At 40.0% G+C, this 25,904-nt stretch overlaps 1 protein-coding gene across 1 annotated transcript in view; it reads right to left on the bottom strand.

The window, feature by feature from the left end:
- Positions 1-12,426: 12,426 nt before the first annotated feature.
- Positions 12,427-25,904, bottom strand: part of LOC148731333 (uncharacterized) — a 14,609-nt gene continuing 1,131 nt past the window's right edge. The window contains exon 3 of the mRNA XM_088760289.1: positions 12,427-19,066. Coding sequence (XP_088616415.1) covers positions 13,306-18,135 — 4,830 coding nt within the window. The 5' untranslated portion in view covers positions 18,136-19,066 and the 3' untranslated portion in view covers positions 12,427-13,305. The remainder of the gene's footprint in view (positions 19,067-25,904) is intronic.

Here is a 25,904-nt window from a genome sequence, read left to right as displayed (position 1 = left end):
CTGTTTCCTCATATGGTTTCCGTCTCCGGCATGAAGAAATATATCCTCACAAGACAACCTTTCTTAGAGATGAGAATTAAATTTTATTTCGCGTCCTAACCGCTCACACTCGCTATGAATAATAATTTTTAGCCCAATCTATAGCTAATTACATATGAATAAAAGAGTCCTGCGTACTGGGAATAACGATCTAAACAATTATGGACTAATTGCAATATGCAATGGCATATTGTAACAACCACAGTTTGTTCATAGTTCTGCTGAACTCTTTCACCGGTTGCTGGATTCAGAGATTATAAATTAAAGAGGGTTTTGGTCGGTATTTCAGGAAGCGTGATTAAACTTTATCGAGTTGCTGGTGTGCAGTTATTTGTTATGAATGAATTTTCGCGCGCTTGTTTTCTCTCGCAGTAAATGGTTTGAACCCGGGGGTAACATGTGAAGGTGTAGTCTGATCGTCCGGGTGAGTGTAGTCCTGAGAAGGACTGTTGTCGGTGGTTGTGACTGACGTTTCGACAACCTGTGCGGAAGTCATCATCATAGTCAAGTGAATGATTGTTGTCAGTAGAATGTTCTTATTCCAGGTCGTGTGAAATGATCGGTTGGTTTTGCCGTGATGTTATTGGCTGTAAGACTCAAGTGACGTAAGTCGGTCGTGATTGGTCTGTTTCGATCTGTCGGTAAAGTTAGGTCGTTCTTTTTTGGTCGTTTGTGATGTTTATGTCGTGAATGAGTCGTTTGTATGGAGAGGGTAGTTGTTGACATCTGTTTAGGGGAGTCTGTTCTAAGTTAGTAAACCAGCTTTCCAGAGTCAGTCGTTGAAAATAGTCAGTGCTGTAGGTTAGGCATTGCGCAGAGTCCCAGTCAATGTTGTGGTTGGTAAGTCGATGGTGTTCAGCAATGTGATTGCTGACATCACCTTTCCTCGTCGCCCGTCTGTGTTCAGTCAGTCTCGTCAGGTATCTCAACAGTCTTGGTAGCGTTAATGAAGTCTTCAGTGGATTGTAGTTTATGTCTGGATTTGTCGGTTAGCGGTTGTAGTATTGTCGTCAGGTACTTGGATAGTTGGTATGTGGGAGAGCCACAGAAAGAAATAGGTCGCATCGGGAAACCAGGTTTGTGTAGTTTCGGCAAACCGTAGAGTCTCGGTGGCTGCGGTACCGAGCACCTCAGTCGATAGTACCGTTGGGTGTCAAAGGCGTTCGTTTTCTTGAGTGTCAGTAGTTTACTGTTGAGTTTACGTTGAATTGCAGGAGTTGGGTCATGTTTGAGTTCTTCGTAGGTTCGTTTGTCGTTAACTAGTGCGTCCATTTTGTCGTGATAGTCAGTTTTGTCCATAACAACAGTAACTCGTCCTTTGTCGGCTGGTAGGATGACTATGTTCTCGTCGTTTCTCAGTCGTTTCAGTGCGCGTTGTTCGTCTTTAGTCAAGTTGCTGTCATTTAGTGACGTTGATTGTATAGTGGAGGCAATTCTGCTTCTGATGTTATCCTTGGTCGCCTCTTGTTTTCTCTTGTCATGTAAGACTACACAAAACTTTTTTTTTTGCGATGTAGCTCAATAAAAGGACTTCTGTTCCTCCAATGTATCGATGTTATGTTATAAAACAAATGCTGAACGCCATAGCGTGCACTATTGAGTTATGGATGCACTTGGGAGGTTTGCTGAGCACTCAAGAAGCTAGAGTTGCACTCGGCTATCGCCTCGCGCGACTCTTACGCTTCTTTCGTGCTTAGCAACCTCCCGCGTGCATCCATAACTCAATGGTATACGCTATGCCGTTCACCATTTGTTAATTCAAGCTTAAAGGGATACTCTCTCGCCTGTGATGAATTTTTGAGAAAAGACGGATAACAACTTAAATAAAAATAAATCTTTTGAAAAAAAGGGTAAATCCTTTGTTGTTTTCGTTTAAATTTGAAACTTTTGTCAACGCGTGGTTCGAGCGTAGAGCTTTGCCCCCCCAAAGGAAGTGACGTAGAAGGGAGAACTCATTTAACTTCTGTTGAGATTTCTTTCACAAGAGCATCCAGATTTCTTCAATAAAAAACGCACCCCAAAAATACAATAATACCGCAACGACGTCTGGCCAGTGGATGTTCCAATACGCGTAGCGATGGAGTAAGCCTTCATAAATGACCCGAAGATCCTAATCTCGCTAGGTTATAGATGAGAGCCATGAAAAACACGCGATCCGATTTTGAGAACCCAACAAACTCTAGCCGTCTATGCAGCATTCACTACTTCACTGCAGGTTCTTTAGAGGAACAGTCAGTTCTGGCGAAATCTATGGGTTTAAAGATGAAAGCCCTTTCTAAAATACAATGCTGTTCCCTTATTTTTTTTATATTAATCCGCCTGTAAAAAAGAAACAAAGGCTCGAGGACGAAAAAAAAACTCTCATCTTCACAAGTGGTGACACGAGCGCGGGATTATCAAAACAAAATCGACAACAACTACGTGGAGCATACAGAAAATGGAAAACTGCAAAGGGGTATGTATTACCTGTAAAAGAAATATAGACCTGTCCTACTCACACCTCCGAACCTGCAAAACACTTGCGGGAAAATTCATCACATTCTTTCACTTGGCGTGTTCTCTCCTCAGCAGAAACATTCCACAAGCGTAGGATCGTCGAGGGGCTAATGATCCAACAATTCCACCCCAGTTTGAACAAACAAGTCATTTTTTATGTCTCCAAACTTTTCCCATCGGGAATCACATAAGATATATATGTATGAACAGACGGTTTCAACCCTGATAATGACAAACAGCCGAAAACGTTTGGTTTTAGCATTTTAATAACTTTTCTTAATCTTTTTAGCCTTGCATATATAATATCAAATATGAACCTGTATTCATTGAATGAAAAATGTAGCAAAAAGCTCTTTCAAACTTATAACCCAACTCATTTACCCGGTGCGTGTTCCAGATCCTCGATGCACATATAGAAAATGAACAGCTCTCCCTTTCCAAAGAGAGTTACCGAACAATTAGGTTTTGCATCGGTAGCATTCACCCCAAGCTCAAGATGTCAGCACCCAAACTCCCAAAATAGGGAAAGATTTCTCTGTGCAATTTCGGAGCAGTCGTACCGCTAGAGGCAAATTTAGTCACTTGAAAATACATAAAAATACAAATCTGTGACGGTAGTTTGGCCGTCCCGAAGAAAGTAACCAAACCGCACGCTAAAATAACTTGGCAGGTTGTCAGACGTCCGTTCCAGTAAAGAGTAAAAGCACACAACGCACTTCGCTCAAGGAGTTTATTACGTCGACCCCGGTTCAGAGTGAGGAGGAAAATTTGGATCAAGAGGAAGAAGGTGAAGAAGAAGTAAAAGAATGACGCATTACGCAAGTTTAAGATTTACATAACACGTGCAGCGAATGTGAAAGAATAGCTTTATTGTGTTAAAAACAAATGCCGGTCTAATCAAGTTGAGGTCCTACATTTTTAAGGCCAAACACTGCTGCATTTCTCAAATCTAACGATCACTTCACTTTGTGAAGTGACAAACGAAGAGATTTCGCCGAAAAGCGAAAATTGTAACTCAGAGAAATCGCTTACCAGTCTGTTTCGTAATCGCTCGAATGGATCGGCTTAGTCTGGTTCTTTCGAGGAGTCAGAACTAGCCTCACTGTCTTAAGGCTCAAACACATATATGGTTCAGTTCCTTGAGCGTCTGCACTCTCCATCACCGACCATGAATCCGAAAAGGAAAACTCGATTCTCTAGAGTTGGACTCCAGTACGATCGCTCGTATGTTTTTCAGTTCTCCTATTACGTCATTGATTACGTGTTTAACTGAGCCTGCGAACAGGCTCCCGGCCTGGAGGACGCGAAGCAGGGGAAGGAAGGGGAAGGTTTCTGTGTCCCCACGTCTGATTAAACGGGGAGCCTGTTCGCAGGCTATTTTTAACTAGGAGCCATTTCAACTTTCAATCGAATGAAAGGTTTTAGGGAACTTTTTCTTCTTCCAGTAGTTGTTTTGGCAAAATATCTACATTTTAATTAAATGTTAAAATTTGGTGGAGAGTATCCCTTTAATGCCTGAGTATTTAAATGCTAGACCATCGAAAGTCACGAAGATTACAGATTACTCCGTGAGGTAGATATGATAGGAGATGGGAAGGGAAGGGGGAAAAAAGGGAGAGAGTACCAGATTACCTCCCTTCCAGGCAGTTTCTCCCCCCTTTCTCCTCCCCCAAGTTACACCTGCCACAAATTGTGAGACAAACTGTCTTTGAATTATCAAAAACGATCTTTTGAAGTTTAATTTTTTTGGCGTAAACGAAGATGAGGTATTTAGTGTTAGAAAGATCGATGCAATTATGGTTTGTGTGTGTGTGTCTGTGTGTCTCTGTGTGTGTGTCTGTGTGTGTGTCTGTGTGTGTGTCTGTGTGTGTGTGTGTGTACCGCCATGTTTGATCGCCATGTTTGCTAGTAGAAAGATATCGTAACCAAACTCATAATTTTCTTTGTAGCTTGTACCTGAATAACAGTCGGCCGGTTGTGAAACCAACAGTTTGCCCTTCTTTAGCTAAACTTCGTTTTAGCTATCTTCAATTCAGCCAAATTTTGAGAACTGCGTCAACAAGGTTTTATATCAACAATGGAAAACACTATCATCCCACTTATGCACAAATTTAGATTGTAGAAAATCTTGGGAGATTCAAGGAAGACTTCCTTTAGCCCTCTACGCTCCCTGAACATCGGTAGGCATGTTCCCCATACTGTGTGCTTTACATTAGTCATGGTACTGACGCGAAGAAATTTTTTTTTTTACAATCCAGAGCTTCATTCAGTTGAGATCATTTTCTTTTTACTCATAACCGTAGCGTTTGATTTAGAAGTGATATTGTAAGGGGAAATTAGATGTTAGTGACTGAGGTTGAAGAGTTTATTAACCGGCTCAATTTATTTTCAGTTATGTTGATTCTTTATTTCGAAACATGATATCAACGTATTTGTTATACTTGATTAATCCTTTATTGTATATACAATATTTAAAACGGTATTGAGCAGCCTTTTTGACAGCAGGGAGCGCAATCGTAGTCCTCTTGTCACGCTTTTTCTCTGTCACGCAACATTGATTTTGCACCGTTGTGTGACGGAAAAAGTGGATCAAAATCGGGCTTTCTCTAAGATACATATTGAAATAATGATTAGAATAGAAAGTTTCTTTCAACTCGATTGTAAATGCCTTGAAGCTAAAACAAAAAAAAATTAAAAAGTTCAGTGACTGTTTAGATCCTTCTTAGTGTTAAGATGTTTAGCATGGAAATGATCGCATACTTCAAGGCTTAACCTTACAAATGAGGTATGTAACATTTTAGTGTGTTTCATGGAGAATTCCGTTGGCTGAAATGTCCCATGTAAAGAAGCGGGGGCTGCTTTTCAGGAGGTGAACTAACGTGAAAGATACATTGGATACCTTTTAGTTTCGCGCTATCGAGGTGATGGAAGTTTCAACTGAGACAGAGATGAGAGCGGGGCAGTTTTGTCCAGGAGCTCAATAACGGTGAAAATATCAAGGATAAGATCATTGTATTTGTCGTTTAGAGCAATTTCAATCGAATGTCGTAATTTCACTTTTAGTTCTCATTGGCTCTTAGGAACTTTCCTTTCTTCTGATTTGCTGTTTTAAATTCCTTGATTTGGTTTCTCAACACTCGATCTGAAAGTGCTCCGATTCAAAATTACTGGAATGCATTCAACATTTGTGAAAGGTCAGGTGCAAAACATCAAACACTAAGTTAGAACCAAGTAATCTGTCGCTACTTTTCTATCCATTCACTTTCATCAACATGGCGACAAGCTCATTTTTTATTATAACATAACCAAAGTAAAGCGCGCGCTCTGATTGGTCAATTTAGCGTCCCCCATTTGCCCATGGGTGTACGCTGCTGACGTGAGCAAATGCAAAGACTATTTTTCCGCGCGCGCTTGTTTTTTCTGGTCACGTAAGATTTGTCAAATGAAAGGGAACTCTTTAGCTACAATGTATTAATGTTATGTTATAAAACAAATGGTAAACACCACAGCGTACACTATTGAGTTATGGATGCATTTGGGAGGTTTGCTAAGCACTCAAGAAGCTAGAGTCGCTCTCGGCTATCGCCTCGAGCTACTCTTACGCTTCTTTCGTGCTTAGCAACCTCCCGCGTGCATCCATAACTCAATAGTGTACGCTGTGGTGTTTACCATTTGTTAAATATCTGAGAGGCACTGGCATCAAATCTTTCACAAATGTTCTCCTCTTAGAAAACGAAAGAATCAAATGAACTGAACGTTTCCAGTTGAAATCCCAGCGCCCGTAATCTTCACTCAAGCAGTCTGCATCCGTATCAGAAATTTCTCCTTGCATCAGCCATAGGTTTTTATATAACTCCCTCATTTAACCTTCATGGCAGCGATAGCTGACTGCAAACTGCCCATTGCAGTAATCATGTGATAACGGCGACATGATGTCGCAAAAACCTTATTAAGTGATTTTTTCCATAATATTTCTAATTATTTTTAAGAATTACTGTTCTTTTAAACCCTTCTAACATCAAGCGACTTCTCGTCCAGTTCCTCGTTTCCGGCGATAGAACTGTCTTAGTTGCTATAATGTTTTTTGTAGACCGCTTTGATCTTCTTTCAATTTCTGCATTCACAATATTTTCGACCTTTGCTTTTCGGGTACGAAGAAGAAACGAAAAAAGGTGTCGTTAGTGCAGCATGTTCAGCGTTATCTAAATAATCACGTCTCCCTTCGTCGTTTGCTAAGTAAGAGTAACAAAATCTTTATCATTTTTGTCACACTGTGGTCGCGGGTACGGCGACACACTGGTGACCGTCATAGGGTAAAATTTCGACTGGACTGGACTATTTTTTTGGACGATTTTTTGGACTATTTTTTGGACCATTTCTTGGACCATTTTTTGGACCATTTTATAAGGGAAGAGGCACACCTTTAGTACTCGGGGAGGGATGGGTGCAGTCGACAGGTACTGAGGGAGGGTGGGGGAAGACTGTCATTACTCAAGGAGGGATGGTAGGTGGCTGTAATTGTAAACACTACTGGTTAATGGAGCTTTAACTCGATCCTAATAATTATTTTAATCGGTTTTTCGACTGACTTCTCCTACATCAACATTTTGCGCTTTGCCGCGGCGTTTCTTTAAATTTTTAGCCATGCGAAAGCGAAAATGCCACGTAAATACTGGACTTTAATTCTTATTGAAAATATCGCTTTTACTATCGATCCTCCATTGTTGAGTTATCTGGCATAGGTTATGCGTGTGCTTTTTGCCGACTTGCACACCGTCAGTTTTCCTTTGTGTAATTACCAGATTTATCTATCTATCTTTTGTCATTAATTTTATCGGACGAGATCACAGAATTTCCGTTCCTTGGCCCTTGACTTTAGCCGTAAATATAGAATTCACTAGCGCTATCGCAATTTTAATGTTTGTGCGTTTACTATATGAAATCATTTTTGGTACAATCGTACAAAGCAAAATTCTCTCAGACGTCGAAAACGCACACCTCGAAAAACGTGTATACGGTGTGTAATTACCAGATTTATCTCTCTTCCTTCTGTCATTCATTTTATCAGACGAGATATCGGAATTTCCGTTATGCGAAAGCGAAACTGCCACGTAAACACTGGACTTTAATTTATATTCAAAATACTTCGTTTACGATCCTTCCCCGTTGAGTTATCCGTGTGCCTTTTGAGTCGACTTGTGTGTGCACTATCAGTTGCTTTACGTTTTCCTTTGTGTATAGAGTATGTTAGTAGTGAATTTATCTATCTTCCTTTTGTCAGTGATCTTATCAAACGAGATCACAGAATTTCACACAACACCGAAATACCTAGTTAAACAATAGAGTGTTTCTGTCGAGGAACTGTCAGCTGTTAGTTGCCCCGCGGAAATTTGATGTTCTTAAAAGAGATATTTGCCCGAGAAGCGAAGTTTCTCGGGCAAATATGTTAGTTTTAAGAACATCAGATTTCCAAGGAACAACTATCAGACCGATAGTTCCGAGACATAAAAACTATTTTCTTTATTGTTCACCACTAAATTTTCTTCCGCGCGCCAGTTCAAAAACAATCAACAATTATTATGATCGAATAAGAGCTCCATTAACCAGTAGTGTTTATAATTTCAATCACTTACCACCCCTCCCTAAGTAATAACACTCTTCCCCCACCCCTCCCTCAGTACTTGTAGACTGCACCCACTCCTTCCTGAGTACTAAAGGTGTGCCTCCTCCCTTATAAAATTGTCCAAAGAAAGTCTAAAAAATAGTCCAAAAACTCGTCCAAAATAGTCCAAAAAATCGTCCAAAAAATAGTCCAGTCCAGTCCATATTTTACCCTATGCCAGTTCCGAGACATAAACACTCTATTGTCTTTATTGTTGACCACTAAACTTTCTTCCGCGCGCCTGCTTAAAAACAATCAAAACCCGCTAAATGCACTCGAGACACTCGATTGTACCAAAAATGATTTCATATAGTAAACGTACAAACGTAAAAATTACGATGGTGCTTGTGAATTCTATTCAAGGGCCAAGGACCGGTAATCTCGTGATCTCGTCTGATAACTTCAATGACAAAAAGAAGATAGATAAATCTGGTAATTACACACTATATACCCAAAGGAAAACTGATGGTGCACAAGTCGACTCGAAAGGCACACGCATAACCTACGCCAGACTAGTAACTCTACAGTAAAAGATCGTAAACGCGATATTTTCAATAAAAATTTACGTCCAATGTATACGCGGCATTTTCGCATTACTATAAATTAAAGAAACAACGCGGCCCAGCGAAAACCTTTTGATTGAAGGCAGTCGAAAAACCGATTAAAATAACCTGTACGATCGAGTAAAAACTCCATGAACCAGTAGTGTTTACAATTACAACAACCTACCACCTCTCCCTGAGTAACAAAACTATTCCCAACCCCTCCCTCAGTACTTCTCGACTGCACCCACTCCTCCCTGAGTATTAAAGGTGTGCCGCCCCCTTATGAAATGGTCCAAAAAATCGTTCAAAAAAGTCGTCCAAAAAATCGTCCAAAAAATCGTCCAAAAAACAGTCCAGTCCATATTTTGTCCAAGACCATTATTATTACACAGAAAATTCCCTCTAAGAAATAATTGAGTAGAGAGGGCTTTAAATAACTACCTAACCAGGTTTTTTGGAACTTAAGTTCTCTTCTGGTTTCCATATCAGTACGAACTTTGTGTTACGTCCGCAGTTTTTATTTTTGTATCCAGCAGTCCTTTTCAATAAGTTTTGTGTACACAACTTGTTTACCCATAACTTGCCACCTTCATACTATATTGAGCTTTTTGCCCCCGATAAACGTTTTCGCGTATGTTATTGTGTTTGTGTGATCATAAGTTTTAATTGTTCATTATTTTATGGGAAACCGTTATTTTCCAGTTAAAAATTATTTCGGGAAAGATTTGAAAGCCTTTTCTATGTTCCCGTTAACCAAGCCAGTATTCGACCCGACTGATAATAGGTTCTGCCATTTTGATAACGAGCCAAGGAGATATTTTGTGCAAGTGCTGATAAAAATAAATTAATTGCGAGCTTAAAGATTGGGAAATCGATGAGTGTTCCATGCGTCATTTCTGTTGTGAAAAATACTAAAACTCTGTACGAAGGTCAGGTTAGAGTTGACATCAGGTGATATGTCAGCTTGATTTATGTTTGTTCTTTCGCTTGAAACTAACGAACTCTTTTCCATTCCAGATCTTTTTCTCTCTCACGTTTGGTGTCACATGTCCAAAAAACCCCATGTCATCTTATGCTGAACGAGAAAAATTTTTATCGTAGGTTACCTGCACGAAACCGGTTGCTACGGACAACTCATGATCAGCAAATCCACCAACCTCCTCAATCGTTCAATAAAAGAATCGTGTTATTCTGTGTCATGCAATGGACCAATCAGGAAACAATGTCACTTGTAACTTCACCATTGAAATCGCAAGTGAGTTTTCTTCTCATTTTTTCTTGGCCACCGCTGGTCTAGTTGGAGACGCGCTTGGAGTCTAGGATAATTGACTTGTTTGGATAACTGATCATTTGCTGTCCAAAATCGAAAAATCGGCCCCTTTGTCAAAAATCAGACACTACCGTCAAAATTAAAAGAAAACAGAAAAAAAAATCATACACCAGTTTCCAAAATAAGAAAATTGGCCGCAAGCGTCCAAAATCAGAACTCGACCGCTACATTACTTGCCTTGGAAGGTATGTTAATTTATATCATTCGTCATGATCGCCATTCTCGTTCCTTCTAGTACATTGTTACCTCCTTGATTCTTAGCCTCGTGCACCAGCAAACTACAATCGTCCAGAAATCTTTGGAACACCACATCATTTTCAAATAAAGACAACAAAACTATCATATTTCCACTACTCATTGTTGTAAACATAACATTTCTTAGTATGCGACTCTGTAAAATATCAGCATCACGAGCAGGACAATTGCAGGATAGTCTGTTCATACCTAGTAAAAAAGAACAGAGTGCTTCTCAATTTGGCGAGTTTGATGGCTCCTGGGCGACTTTAGCTCCGAGGTGTAAGGTTAGAGGTTTGGTTCAAGCCCCAGGGCAGACTAACACTCAGGGTCTTGATATAACTCAGGAGCATGCGCTACTTATGCTATGACATCTGCAAAGGGTTAGACATTCTAGTCTTCTTAGAGAAGGACAATTAACACAAAAGGCCCCGTCTGCTGCATCTTCTCTGTACAAAAGAGCAGGTGCACGTTTAAGTAGCTCATGACTTTTCGCAAAGTGTAGGGAATATAGCTCCCGATGTTGTGGTGTCGCCTTGTTATTGTTTAAAACAAGCCTCCATTTAAACCATTTATGTTCCTCTTGGGTTCATGCATAATTCGTGATCTATGATTTACCCTGCCTACATTTTCGGGCCATCGAATCTCAGCCCAAGACGTTCTTATCAGTTTAAATTCAAGTAGCCCTTGTCTCGAAACACTAGCCATTAATTATCCATTCAAAGTGCTTTGAAAAACGTTTTCTACTTTTTACCAAAATTTCCACAACAATTCATCGAAACACGATCTATTAATCGTTCGGACACTGATTCAAATGTTAATTTGTATTCTGCTTCATAAAAATTACCTCATGGCACCGATGGCATGTACCTTATCAATGACTGGTGAAGCTATTGTTGCAGGGATGACGGCTAATTTTGTGCCGGACAAGTAGGTGGGATAAACATTTACCAAAATGTGAACTACCGACTATTCCCTCTTAAGAACTTACTCATTGTTAAGGGGGTATAAGAATTAAATATCACGTTTACTTTTTAACCTTAGACTTGACCGCATGAAATAAACAATTGTATTCTGCATAATATATCTATGGGTCCCCCATAGGGTCACTTTGATAGTTTCATACGGCCAAGTAGTCTTGAGGTAAATCCGAGCGCTGTGATTAGTTTTTACTCGGTTGGGATTTTGCCATACGAACCGTTTTCGCGGAAACGGTCGTAGGCCGTGTGTTCCGACGTATTATTATGCAATCGCGTGCACGCATGCGCTGTTCAGTAAGTTACCACGAGGTTTTTCCTAATGGCGTTTCCTCCATGTTTGTTTTAAACTTTTACCGTCGGTTTTCCTTAAATAAAGGATTAATTTTTTTTCAAATTGCAATGCGCCTGAACAGCCTGTTTTTTTGTTCTTTAAATTCGGCAAACTTTGGTCAGACTGCCCTCTAATAAATCATTTATTATTAACCGCACTTGCTCAAACTGTCCTGGGGCATATTGGCCCTCATTGGGTTTGGATGGACCGAACGCTGCAGCGTCTGTACTGCCACGACCTATAAGTGTGATGTAGAATTGCAAATTCATGATAAAACATGCTTTATTCTTTGTGGGTGTTGTGCTTCTTTGCTCTATCCATTTTAATTTGCGCGACGAAAAGCCATTTTCAAAGCTGTGAGGTTTTCCTCTTTTCACAAATGTTCACAATTGAAAATGAAAAAGGTCAAGAAGAACATTGCAATCGAAAGCTTCAGAAAACACATACGTTGACTGTTTTAAGATGGAACAAAAGTCCATGTGACTTGTCTACGTCATAAACAGAGTCATCAAACCGGAGGGAACGACGTACACTGCAACCTCACCAACGGATCTAAACCAAAGATGTACATAAAGATTTTTGGCCCGGGGAAGGGGGACAAAAAATGGAACAAGCGCCAGCGATACACAACTGAAGCCGCTGCTAACGTTTGGCACTCGCTTCGGGTTTCACCCAGTATAATAAAAAAGAAGATAACGAGCTTGCCAAAGGAGTGACGCTAAAACAAATCATGCTGGAATAATCTGGGTGGGGAGGGGCCACTGCACGCTCCAAAAGTAAAATCGAAAGATAATAACCACACAAGTATCTATTTGATGCAAAAACATGTCCGTGTATTTGAAAAAAACATCATCTCTTACGATCTCACATTTGACCGCAAACAAATATATAAACTTATGTAAGCTCTCACAAAAGGCTAATGTATATATAGTCCGTCATTATTCTAAAGATCGGTGAACTGAGATGCACTGAGTGGAAATCAACCATTACTAGACCTAATCATCCCGATTAAACGAAGCTCCTCGTACACTCTGTAGTTAACGCGCGACATTCATCTAAGAATGTATGAGAAGATAATAGATAAAGCGTTTATGTCTCCACTTCAACGAAATTTCAAATTCTAAGGTAATATCACAAGGAGTCTCTTAATCTTTTACAATACTTTGAAACTTCTCAGACTGAGATCTACAGTGCTATTAAGTCCTGAGCTATTCATTTGGAAACCTTGTCAATTATACTCCTTCTTACAGGAGGAGCCTGTTTTTAGTTTAAGTTACATCAAAAATAAAACATAACGAAACCACCAGGCTATCTTTTACTTTATAAATATACCTTGCTGATAAGAAGAGAGTGATATGTACACAAGCCAATCAATCAAAAGTCATAATTCAGAAGAAGCAGCACTATATGGCGACTCATAAACGATTTTGTCCTGGAACGTGGGACTTCAAGCAAGGAAACGTCTTTAAACTGTCTCCCATCACAGAGTTTGCAGATCAGGATAGAAGAAGCTCGAATGATATCAAATATAACGAAAATATCAAAACGGTCTAGATTCTGGCGAAACTTCTCCAGCAAAGGGACAGCAACGTCTAAAAAGAATTAAAGGCCTTCACCGTCTATAAATTATCCCAGTTTCTAGACTATCTACAAGTCCATCTTTTCTTCTTTTCAAAGCAGCTTAAAACTTAATTCACGACGCATCTCCTTTTCTGTTGTAGCCGAGAGAAGTTCCTCCTGACCTCTCGTACCCTAACATGATCTTGACCGTATCTCGAAATAAAAATTACCAGTGCACGATCAAGACAATGCTTGGCCTCTTGGAGTTCGCCCAGGTCACTGTGCAAATTACCCAGATTGTTGTAAGAGGCTGCAACATCAACATGATCAGGTCCTAGCTTCTTCAGACGAGTCTCCAGTGCACGCTTATAGTAGTCTTTTGCTTCATCTGTTTCGCCCAGCGCTTTGTGTAAAATACCCAGATTGTGGTAAGAGGCTGCAACATCAACATGATCGGGTCCAAGCTTCTTCAGACGAATCTCCAGTGCACGCTTATAGTAGTCTTTTGCTTGATCTGTTTCGCCCAGGTCACTGTGTAAAGTACCCATATTGTTGTAAGAGGCTGCAACTTTAACATGATCAGGTCCAAGCTTCTTCAGACGAATCTCCAGTGCACGCTTATAGTAGTCTTTTGCTTGATCTGTTTCGCCCAGGTCACTGTGTAAAGTACCCAGATTGTTGTAAGAGGCTGCAACTTTAACATGATCAGGTCCAAGCTTCTTCAGACGAATCTCCAGTGCACGCTTATAGTAGTCTTTTGCTTGATCTGTTTCGCCCAGGTCACTGTGTAACATACCCAGATTGTTGTAAGAGGCTGCAACATCAACATGATCAGGTCCAAGCTTCTTCAGACGAATCTCCAGTGCACGCTTGTAGTAGTCTTTTGCTTGATCTGTTTCGCCCAGGTCACTGTGTAACATACCCAGATTGTAGTAAGAGGCTGCAACATCAACATGATCAGGTCCAAGCTTCTTCAGACGAATCTCCAGTGCACGCTTATAGTAGTCTTTTGCTTGATCTGTTTCGCCCAGGTCACTGTGTAAAGTACCCAGATTGTTGTAAGAGGCTGCAACTTTAACATGATCAGGTCCTAGCTTCTTCAGATGAATCTCCAGTGCACGCTTATCGTAGTCTTTTGCTTGATCTGTTTCGCCCAGGTCACTGTGTAAAGTACCCAGATTGTTGTAAGAGGCTGCAACTTTAACATGATCAGGTCCTAGCTTCTTCAGATGAATCTCCAGTGCACGCTTATCGTAGTCTTTTGCTTGATCTGTTTCGCCCAGCGCTTTGTGTAAATTACCCAGATTGTGGTAAGAGGCTGCAACATCAACATGATCAGGTCCAAGCTTCTTCAGACGAATCTCCAGTGCACGCTTATAGTAGTCTTTTGCTTGATCTGTTTCGCCCAGGTCACTGTGTAAAGTACCCAGATTGTTGTAAGAGGCTGCAACATCAACATGATCAGGTCCAAGCTTCTTCAGACGAATCTCCAGTGCACGCTTATAGTAGTCTTTTGCTTGATCTGTTTCGCCCAGGTCACTGTGTAACATACCCAGATTGTTGTAAGAGGCTGCAACATCAACATGATCAGGTCCAAGCTTCTTCAGACGAATCTCCAGTGCACGCTTATAGTAGTCTTTTGCTTGATCTGTTTCGCCCAGGTCACTGTGTAACATACCCAGATTGTTGTAAGAGGCTGCAACATCAACATGATCAGGTCCAAGCTTCTTCAGACGAATCTCCAGTGCACGCTTATAGTAGTCTTTTGCTTGATCTGTTTCGCCCAGGTCACTGTGTAACATACCCAGATTGTTGTAAGAGGCTGCAACATTAACATGATCAGGTCCAAGCTTCTTGAGACGAATCTCCAGTGCACGCTTATAGTAGTCTTTTGCTTGATCTGTTTCGCCCAGGTCACTGTGTAAACTACCCAGATTGTTGTAAGAGGCTGCAACATCAACATGATCAGGTCCAAGCTTCTTCGGAAGAATCTCCAGTGCACGCTTATAGTAGGCTTTTGCTTGATCTGTTTCGCCCAGGTCACTGTGTAAACTACCCAGATTGTTGTAAGAGGCTGCAACTTTAACATGATCAGGTCCTAGCTTCTTCAGATGAATCTCCAGTGCACGCTTACAGTAGTCTTTTGCTTCATCTGTTTCGCCCAGGTCACTGTGTAAACTACCCAGATTGTTGTAAGAGGCTGCAACATCAACATGATCAGGTCCAAGCTTCTTCAGAAGAATCTCTAGTGCACGCTTATAGTAGTCTTTTGCTTGATCTGTTTCGCCCAGGTCACTGTGTAAAGTACCCAGATTGTTGTAAGAGGCTGCAACATCAACATGATCAGGTCCAAGCTTCTTCAGACGAATCTCCAGTGCACGCTTACAGTAGTCTTTTGCTTCATCTGTTTCGCCCAGGTCACTGTGTAAAGTACCCAGATTGTTGTAAGAGGCTGCAACATCAACATGATCAGGTCCAAGCTTCTTCAGACGAATCTCCAGTGCACGCTTATAGTAGTCTTTTGCTTGATCTGTTTCGCCCAGGTCACTGTGTAACATACCCAGATTGTTGTAAGAGGCTGCAACATCATCATGATCAGGTCCAAGCTTCTTCAGACGAATCTCCAGTGCAAGCTTATAGTAGTCTTTTGCTTGATCTGTTTCGCCCAGGTCACTGTGTAAAGTACCCAGATTGTTGTAAGAGGCTGCAACATCAACATGATCAGGTCCCAGCTTCTTCAGCTCAATCTCCAGTGCATGATTATAGTAGTCTTCTGCTTGGTCTGTTTCGCCCAGCTCACTATGTACAATACCCAAGTTGCTGTAACATGCTGCTTTTTTCAGGTCCTCTCCTTCGTGACTTGATTCAATCATTTTTAACTGCAATTTATAAAAGACTATCGCTGCTCCAAACTCACTGTGGTCATGGCACATGTCACCGAGGGTGTAAAGGCCACCAGCGTAAGAACTCAAAGACTTAAGTGCTCTTTCGGAGAATTCTGGCTTTTCTCTTCTAATTACCACATGTTCAAGTTTTAAGCTTAACATCTTTAAATGGGGAGTTAATTTTGTTCCCACATCAATAGAAGCTAATTTTTCGAATTTTGAGAATGACATTACAGCCCCATGTACCACTTCGTAAACTTCATCCTTTGTCCAATCTTTCGTCGCAGATTTAATAACATCGTGAACAATACCATGAGCTCGAATATAGACACCACTCACGTTTTCTTCTTCTTCCTCTTCTTCTTCCTCTTCTTCTTCCTCTTCTTTTTCTTCAATCAGCAATAATGAACATTGATTCATTCTCATTCTCATCATATCTTCATCTTCAAAATCTTCATCTACTGCTCTGATGTACTCGATAACAGCTTCTTGAAGGATCGGCTGTAATGCACACACAGAGAGAAAATTGAAGATGTGATGGAAAATTATATCGTCCGCCATCGCCTTTTCGACAGCGAGTGTTATTACTTTGGTCATGGAGTTTGGATAGCTTGGATTGCTCTCAGCAAGTCTGATTTCAGTATCACTTCGTTTCCCCTCCTCCAATTTCTTCAGGTAGTCGCTCCAGCCAAACTTCGAGGATACCTTACTCTGACGAACTTGTCGCACATACGTGGCTGCAGCCGCTAGGGCAAGTGGCTGGTAGTCTAATACCTTAGCAACTTCTTTCTCTATGTCATTAATTGGGATATCAGAAAGAATGCTCAGCAAAGAACAGGCGTCGTTAGGTTGCATTCCTGCGCTGACGGAAAGGTTTTGTACGGAAGAGCTTGTTAACGGCATAGACGCAGTGCCCTGCGTTGTTATTAGCATCTGGCCCCTTGCCCACACCTCGTTTCCTGCATCAGGCAAATGACCGCTTGAAAGAGAGTTCCCATTATCAACTACCACCAGCCATGAAGTGTAATGCTTAATTTTTGCACTTATTAGGGACTTGAGATATGAAATCTTCTCGTCTGTGTTCAAATCCTTCGAGCCGTAAGTGTTTGTTATTTCATATCCGGGACATTTGCAATGTTGAGCAAAATGGACATACGAATTCAAAATTGTTTCTGGGCTTTCAGCATTCAGTGTCATGACAAAGGAAGCTGCGGAGGGTGTTTCTTTGACTTCGTCGTAGAATCGCTTGGCTGCTAAACGGGCCAGCTGAGATTTGCCACTTCCTGGAATTCCTGACAAATACAGTATGCTCATCCCATCATCGGTGCGTTTTAATGTTTGCAGGTTTCGCATAATTTCATCAACTTCAGATTCTCGAGCAGCGATGTCGTGTGTTGGTTTAGGAGGGAGAATGCAAAATGGAGAGACATCTGCATGTAACTGATCTTGCAAGGCAAGCCTCTGATCTTCTTTTTCTTTAAGTTCCTGTCTCAGGTCGTTAACCTCCCTTAAAACTTCACTTAACTCCTCTGTGGGGAAGGTTGTTTGATTTTGGACCTCATTGATTTTTAATGTGGGAAGACCGAGGGCGACGAATGCAGTTTTCACCCGCGATATAACAATATTGAAATCTCCGTCAGAGAGTTGGCCTGCTCCGTCATGTGCGATTTCATTCCGAACATTTCTTAGTTTATCTATGTTTGATCGAACCACTGAATTGAGAGCGTGGATAGAATCTGAAAAAAGAATAGCGTAAAACAGCATGGTACAATCCCATTCAGCTCTATCGCCATTTTTCATGGTTGATAACAGCCGTTTGTTTTTGCCTCTGTTCTTTAGGGACTCCCCATTCCAAAAGTCCAGTCCACTTTTAGGTTCATCTTTCCATTCTCCTAGTCTTGTCTTGTGGCGACTGTCCCATTCTTGTTTAAAGATTGTTCTCAGACCCTCTGTTATAATATCAGTGACAACGTAACAAATCCTGAAGTAGTTTAGCTGCTCTTCCGTGTATTCAAATGCAGCGGCCATCTCTTGTTTGAACCTGCGCAAAACCAAAGTTTTGTTAATAGGCATCAGGGTTGTCTTTGCAAATAGTATATGTGTCAAGATCTAGCGATACGCGCTTAGACATGTTTCTTTAAGAAAGACGTGGTTCAGAGACAAGGAAGTCTATTTCCTTTATTCACAGGGTGGAGCTAAATTGACGCCAGGACTAGGGATATGAAGGAAAATTGAGCAGCGAAGAATCAAGGCTACTTTTTAACAACTTCACATCATAAACCAAAATAAATGGAAACCTACCTCACTTGCTGACCAAAACATAGAAGTTCTTTTGTTGAGTTGATAAACTCAGAATATTAGATTAAAGAAATTACAGAGCATAACAAAATAACATCAATAACATTTTCACTGATGTAGGGGAATTTGCGTTAAGGAAGATGGGAGAAATCACGGTTAAATTTCAACTTGTTACGGTCTCATAAAGCTCCTTCTCTTGCAATATAGCAATTGTAGGATGTAATTTTCGTTTGAAAAGAGTTGTATCTGCTACTCATAAATTTCATGCAAATGAAACTAAGGTACTTGCTCCTGCCAAGTTTTGGAGACTTTTTGGTGGTAATTGATCATCTGTGATAAAGAATATAGGCTGCTTTCTGTAGTCAACAAAACACTCGACGAACGCGAAAGCGAAAACTTCTTTGGCCTTCAGGCAGAACACCTTATCTACCTCCCTAAATAGCTGCACTCTGCAAGTTTAATATCAATATTGTTACTGACAACTATTGAGTTTGCGAATGTCGCATCCATCTAAGGATGGAAAGTTACCTAGCCTAGGTTGAACTAATTTTAAACTCGCTTGAAAGGAGTTGTAGTTTTGGTTATTCCTTGGTGCAACTGAAATAAAGTAATCTTACCGTTGTCAATTCAGACACCTCAGAGCGAGGCAGTAGTACTTCTTTTAAGATAAAGAAAAGAGGCTGCTCTCCTTGATCAAAAAAGCACCCTATAAACACGAAAGAGAAGGCTAATTAATCTGGCTTCAACACCAAACAAATTAAGGGGACGCCATTTTTTCCCGAGTTGCTCGGAGGTAAATAGCAAAGGATATTCGGAGTTTGACTAGCCAATCAGAGCACGCCTTCAACGCTATCCACTGTTTTAGTATATACTAATTGGTGATAGTCGATGCTAGTGCATGGTAGTTGGTGGTGAAACGGAAGCGCGCGCTTCAACTATCTTCAACTATCATCGACTATCATCAACTAGTTTACTGAAAACCATTAATTAAATTTGCTTGATTTGTTATGATGTTTGGTCTATTAACATCCAAGAGAAAAAATTACGCTTAAATGTGCTTTAAACCGTTAATCAGTATTATTTTGTATGCTTCTTTCGCTTGACATAAGAGCGGAATTTGAGACTGATGGCTACAAAAATTGTAAATATCTTGAAATATATCTGAGTTTCTTAAACATCTTTAATTTTGCTAAAAATCTCGTACAATTCTTGGTATCACAAAAGATCCTTTGTTTCAAATATTTTAAAAGGAGGAAAGTGACTTTAAATGCTTTTTTATTCAACTTTATACTGATAATTTTGGGAATTTTCCATTTATCATCCGCATATCCAATTTTTTCCCCATTTTTAATAAGACAGAAACTTTATTCATTTAAGCACCTCTCATATAGTAAGAGTGCCGGTAATTTAAAATGAAAAAGTATAGTATTGTATTGTAAGTTCTGAGGCAGGAGTGGGGGGGACCTGTTCCAAAACAAACATTCTAAATGAGCATTGTCACCCCCCTCCCCCGTGTCTCCTTCTTATAACGTATACTAATAGTCGACGCAAAACCCACCAAATCGCTTAAATTGGCCATTTAGAGCCACAGAAACGACAATGCACAGCAAGTGAGGTAGGTTTCCATTTATTTTGAGCTTTAACTCAGAAATTTCATGATATAAGTTTACGATAATAAGACTCTTCAATATTCTCCCATACATTCCTTTATATTTCGTATAGACAACCAGACTCGTCGCTTGTCTGGGCTCCCTGTGCTCACATGTGCCGAACTTAATGCATGAATTACAGGAAATTATCATAATTCATTTATTGCCCACAAATCGCCACGAATTCTATGAATGCCATGCGCGAAAAAGCCAAAACAGCACAAAAAAAGGATGGGAGACAAAGGAATTTGTAGTTCATACTTTGAAAAGACGAAATACAGTTCTTTGACGTGCGGTAATTACTTTTGTATCAGGTGATCGGTTTTTAAAAACGAAGAGGGCACTCCTAGGTGGAAAGTAGGAAACTCTGTGGCATATTGTGGGTCGTGTTTCAGTGAAATGATCGAACGTGAATCATTTGAAAGTATCACGACGAAAAGCTAAGATAAAGAAGCAAAAACAAACAGCACATCAAGAGCATCAGTGAAGCAATTAAGCAAACGCTCAATAGACATATTCGTCCTAAGCCAATACGTAGTGCGCCTGGGAATATCGACAGCAAACAGAGTTGAATTCGACTGAGTTAAATTCGACGTAGTAGTAATAGTAGTAGTAAAACTTTATTAAAAGTGTCGAGAGCCGTCTAGCAAGGGAAAAATCCCTTACTAATTTGGGGACACTAAAAAAGAAAAAAGACTTGGAGCTATTTACAGTAGTATAGATATTAAAACTAAGAGAAAATCTATAGTTAACTAGTTACGGGATTTGTAATAAAATATAAAAAATTCAAGAGGAGCAGAGGCTACAGCGCGTGCAGCCATCATCCAAGAGCTCACTTATACTGAGTAGGGGTTAAGTTCGGCACTTGTGAAATTCGACGTTTGAACTGGGCCTAAGCGATAAAACGGACTAAATTGACTGTATTTAACGACCATAAAGAACTTAAGTCTTTTTATACTAGATGAGGGTTTTCATTCAGCAAATAAAGAATCGTCATAATTCCGTCCAGTTGATAAACAGTAGCCTGTGTACAGACCCCTATTTTCCAGAGTTAAGAAAACTCTGGAAGGAATCGGGATTTTGGAGGGGAGGGGAGGGGAGGGGTAGCTGTTTAGAAGCTAATAAACAAGAACATGAAAGTGAAACTGATTAGTTACATACTGTGACCTTCAGAAATAATCTCTCGACATTGCATTATTTTTTATGGCATTTTTTAAAGCCACAAACGTCAGACTTGCGATTTCTGCGCTGATCGGTTGAGTTTACAGGCAGAGCTACTTAATGGGGGTTGAGTCAAAATATAGAGCAAATCTAAATTCTGCTGGAGAATGTGTTGATCAAAGTCCTTTTCAGAGCAGCAACAAGGATAAGACTCCACATTTAAGCCTCTGTAGAGAATGTAAATATCTCTTGTCTGAAACAACTACTAAAATCGGTTCTGAATTTCGTTTAGGCGTCAAAATTTCAACCAGACAAGACAAGAAACTTAAAATTGCTCATCCGCAACCAGCCTTCAACTTGTAAAAAGGAACACGAAAGTGAAACCAGTGTGTTACCTATTGTGACCTTAGCCTTGAAATAATAATCCCAAGACACGCGTCTTTTAACAGCAAATGCGCTGATCCGTTACGTGTAAATAGAACTATATCATCGGAATGGGGGACGTTGGAAGAGGTAAGTCAAAAAATGAAAAAGTGGTAGAGCACAGCACATCAGTTCTTCCCCGGTCCCTTAAGCAATATTTCAAGAAATTCTCCAAGCGGTTCTATCAATACAAAGCAGATAAAGGGCAACATTAGGAGAATACTAAACGTTGAATGATTTACCGTCTGCTCTCGTGTTTGGTGTGATATTTCAAGTAATAGGAGTCAGTAAGTTCTTGAACAGAGGTCAACCATATTCGAATGTCCTCTTCTAGAAGGTTCTGATTAAAGTCCCTTTACAGAACGGCATTGTAACAATTTATGAAGTAAAAAATGAAAAAAGCACTAAACTGAGCCTTTCACCGAAAGGAAAATTTTTGAACGAACAGTTTAGTATTCAGTTCACCGGTTATCTTCAGCGACAACATCCAGCATTTTACTTATAGTAAAATGTAGAGCCAGCTGAAAGTAGATAGGGTTACAAAATTAGGGGGAAACGTGTCTGGAAAACGATGAAGCAAAGAAGATCTTAATCGACTGCGGAGTTGTCTGTGTCAATTTCTTCCTACGGTTTTACCTTAGACAACATACATTCGAAAATCTTCCCATCTTCAAAACATACCTAACGTGCTTATTGGCAAGAAACTTAACAATCTTCGTTCGTGATCAATCTCGAGAGCAAAGACATGTAGCTCTTGTTGTTGCCGAAGACAGGTAGATGTTTAGTTTAAATTTCATAATTGGCAAGTCCTGGCCCTTTACAGAAACAACTAAATTACACTCTGACATAATGTACTTACCAGTGAGACTTATTTCAGTGCCTTGAGGAACACAGTAAGGCTGTTAAATACTATTGTTGATCTGATCATCTTTTCTCTGCCGTTTTAGATCGTGATGGGCTGGCACGAACAATAAAGACTCCAGACCGTTTCCCTGCTATCGAAACGTTCCAATTTACATCGGAGGAAAAAACAAAGCGAATTAAGCGATGAGGTTTTTCATTCACCAAATAAAGAATCGCTGTTGATCCGTCCGGTTAAGAGACTTTATTATCCAACTACACCAAGACGAGTACAAATAACGCCATAGACGAGTACAAATATCACACGGTATTTGTACTCGTCTATTGTAGTACCGGTTAAACAGGTTTTCTCGCATCGCGCGAGCGAAGAATTGAATTGTAGTTACGAAAAAAAAAAATAAGCAAGGGGCGGACAATTTGAATCATATTTCCGACAACGAAGAGTCAAAATGGCAGCAAATATAGGTCCGAGTTCATTAGATGAATCGAACGAAAAAAACAGCTTGACGACCAGAAAATTTCTTCATTAATGAAGAAAATAGAAACAGCGACGCAACAACGCGCCAATTCCGTTCCGCTTCCCATACTTCTGTCACGCACTCCCCGCAAATAAAATCCGCGAAATTCGCCCGCACTGAAGTAACAGTTTGGCGTGTTGGATAATAAATAACTTATTAGACATTTGGTTGTGTAGTATCGCTGAGTATTTTTACGAGTTGTGCCGTATTTTGACGAGCCCGTAGGACGAGCCCGTAGGGCGAGTCAAAATACAAATAACGAGTAAAAGTACTCAGCGATACTACACAACAAAACGTCTAATTAACAATTATTCCACGAGCGCGCGTTGGATATGAGATGATAGATAGCCAACGAGGCGCGTAGCGCCGAGTTGGCTATAATCATCTCATATCCAACAAGCGCGAGTGGAATAATTGTTTTATTAAAAACGCTCCCAAGAAATTATTATTTTGTAAGAAGAAACCGGATTTTTAGCTCCATTTTGATTTTAAGCTGACGCGTACGCTTACCATATTTGTAGATTATGGTATATTGTTTCATATACCATAATGGCTAAGCCAATAAAAAGTCTTGAATTGCATTATCCAATGATCCAGTTTTTAATAATAAGATATATATACTTCGCGAAATGAATGAAGGACAAATTCCCTAATTGTTTTCCACAAAATGAAATCGACTTAGCTGTTGGTAAATGTTTAAAATGGAGCAGGCCTAAATTCGTTCATAGAGCCGTTAAGTATAACACTTAGCGCACACGAGCATGGATTTGTGACAAAACTCTTAAAGGTTCGTACACTGAGCTATAGTCTTGTTGTATACGTACAGACACTTAGTTGCTTCTCAATCTAGATTACAAATGATCTAGTCTTACTTCTTTGAGGATTTCAGGGGCTATTGAAGCTTTGCATTGATGTATTTCTCCAGAAAAAAAGCAAGACTCCTCTTGAAGGTGAACAGGGCACCAAACCGAAAGCCACTTAAGATTATTGCTAAACATACCTGATGACACAGTGTCTATTTTTACACCTGATCTGCGCGTGATCTCATCAGAAATAAAACAGCAGAAGATTGACTTGTTGGGTAAGGTTATAGGGCTAGGAGTGGGAAGGTCGTTTAGGAAGTTTCATTGTTTTGGGATTCAAATACAAGCCAACCTATTACAGGAGTGTTTGACATGTTTGACATGTTTGACAAGTTCTTTTTTTTTCGAAGGAGCGCTTTGTTCGTTGGCCAAAGTTAAAAGGTCCATCGACGTCACACTGCCTTTAAGTCATCGCTACATTCAAGGAATCCGACTCTGGATTCCTACTTGCGAAAGCAGTTTTGCATCTAGTGCTACCACGACTATGTTCCTGCAGTTTTCTGTTCCTTGAGGTCTCTTTTGCGAGAAATCGCAAATTTATTTACTTTCTTTTCTCGGCTTGTGTAACCCGTGATGAGTCAAGGAATAAGTTTTCTGCCTTGTTCGTTTGAAACAAGTTGTATCTGCTACACTTAACGTTTACGTAAGTAAATTAAAGTTTACTTAACGTTGTCAAAGTTATAGAAATATTTTAGTGAGGTGGTAATACTTCATCTGCCATAAATAATATAGGCTCCTTTCTGAAGTCATCAAAACACTTCAGGAACTCGCAAGCGAAAGCTAATCTAGATTCGTCGCAATCCAAATTAATCACGTCCCAAAATAGCAGCCGGCACCCTGCAGGTACTATGCAAATGTTTGGACTGAAAACCACTTTGTTGCGGTTTTTCGTCCATAATCTGGCGCTGCAAAATGACACTTTTGATGTGCTTTACCCATTAATAAAAATTATCGTTCTAACTCCTATCGCTCTCCTTAAGTGTCAACAATTCGCGGCTGACTTCAGAGGAGGCTTATATATCCAGAAGACCATAAAGAAATTTAAAAGACACTTCGAGAGATTTTATATGGAAGGCCGCATAATACTTGTAAAGCGTTAATCAAATGATCATGACGTCATATCAACGGGCCATTTGAACTGCTTTTGTTCTGCTGAAGTAATGATGACAGGCTTCTGTGGTTACGTCAATTAAGTGGAAATAGTTTACTTTTCCTGGTTATGTTTCGTTGCACTCGCCCAAACAAAATTTGATCATTGAAGAAAAGTCAACTTGAATTAAAGGAAGAAGTAAACTGAAAATAAAGCTGGTAAAGACTTTCTCTAACTTGAGGTAAGAAATCCATTGGAAGTAACAAGCAACCTGCTTTGAAGCATTGATATTTGGAGTCCAACCAAACATAGGAGTTCTTTTGTTGAGTTGATAAACTCAGAATATTAGATTAGGAAATTACAAAGCATATCAAAATAACATCAACAACATTTTTACTGATTTATGGGAATTTGTGCTAAAGAAGATGGAAGAAATCACGGTCAAATTTCATCTTGTTACGGTCTCCTGAAGCTCCTTCTCCTCCAATATAGGAACTCTAGGAGGTATTTTTCGTTTGAAAAGAGTTTTATCTGCTTCTCATAACTTTCATTTAAGTGAAATTAAGGTACTTATTGCTGTCAAGTTTTGGAAACCTCTCGTGAGGTGGTGATTTATCATCGGCGATAAAGAATATAGGCTCCTTTCAGTCAACAAAAACTAGTCAACAAAACACTCTATGAACTCGAAAGCGAAAGCTTCTTTGGCCTTGAGGCAAAAAAAATTATTTACATCCCTAAATAGCTGCACCCTGCAGGTTTCATATCAATTGTTTTACTGACAACTATTGAATTCGCTTTGGTTTGATTCTTGGTCATTATCTGTCCGCAGCAAAACAACACTAGGATGTGCCTTGACACGTTAATCTTAATTATTTTTCAAAGTTCTCTCGCTTAAAAAAGTCTGGAAAATTCTTCGTTAACGTGGGTGTAATAACCTTACTTAGCGTAAAAAGTGAGAAGGGGGGTAAGTTGGAGCTTA

The sequence above is a fragment of the Stylophora pistillata genome, chromosome 5 (assembly GCF_964205215.1).
Source record: "Stylophora pistillata chromosome 5, jaStyPist1.2, whole genome shotgun sequence".
Taxonomy (NCBI): domain Eukaryota; kingdom Metazoa; phylum Cnidaria; class Anthozoa; order Scleractinia; family Pocilloporidae; genus Stylophora; species Stylophora pistillata.
This window is presented reverse-complemented; position numbering and strand designations above follow the sequence as displayed.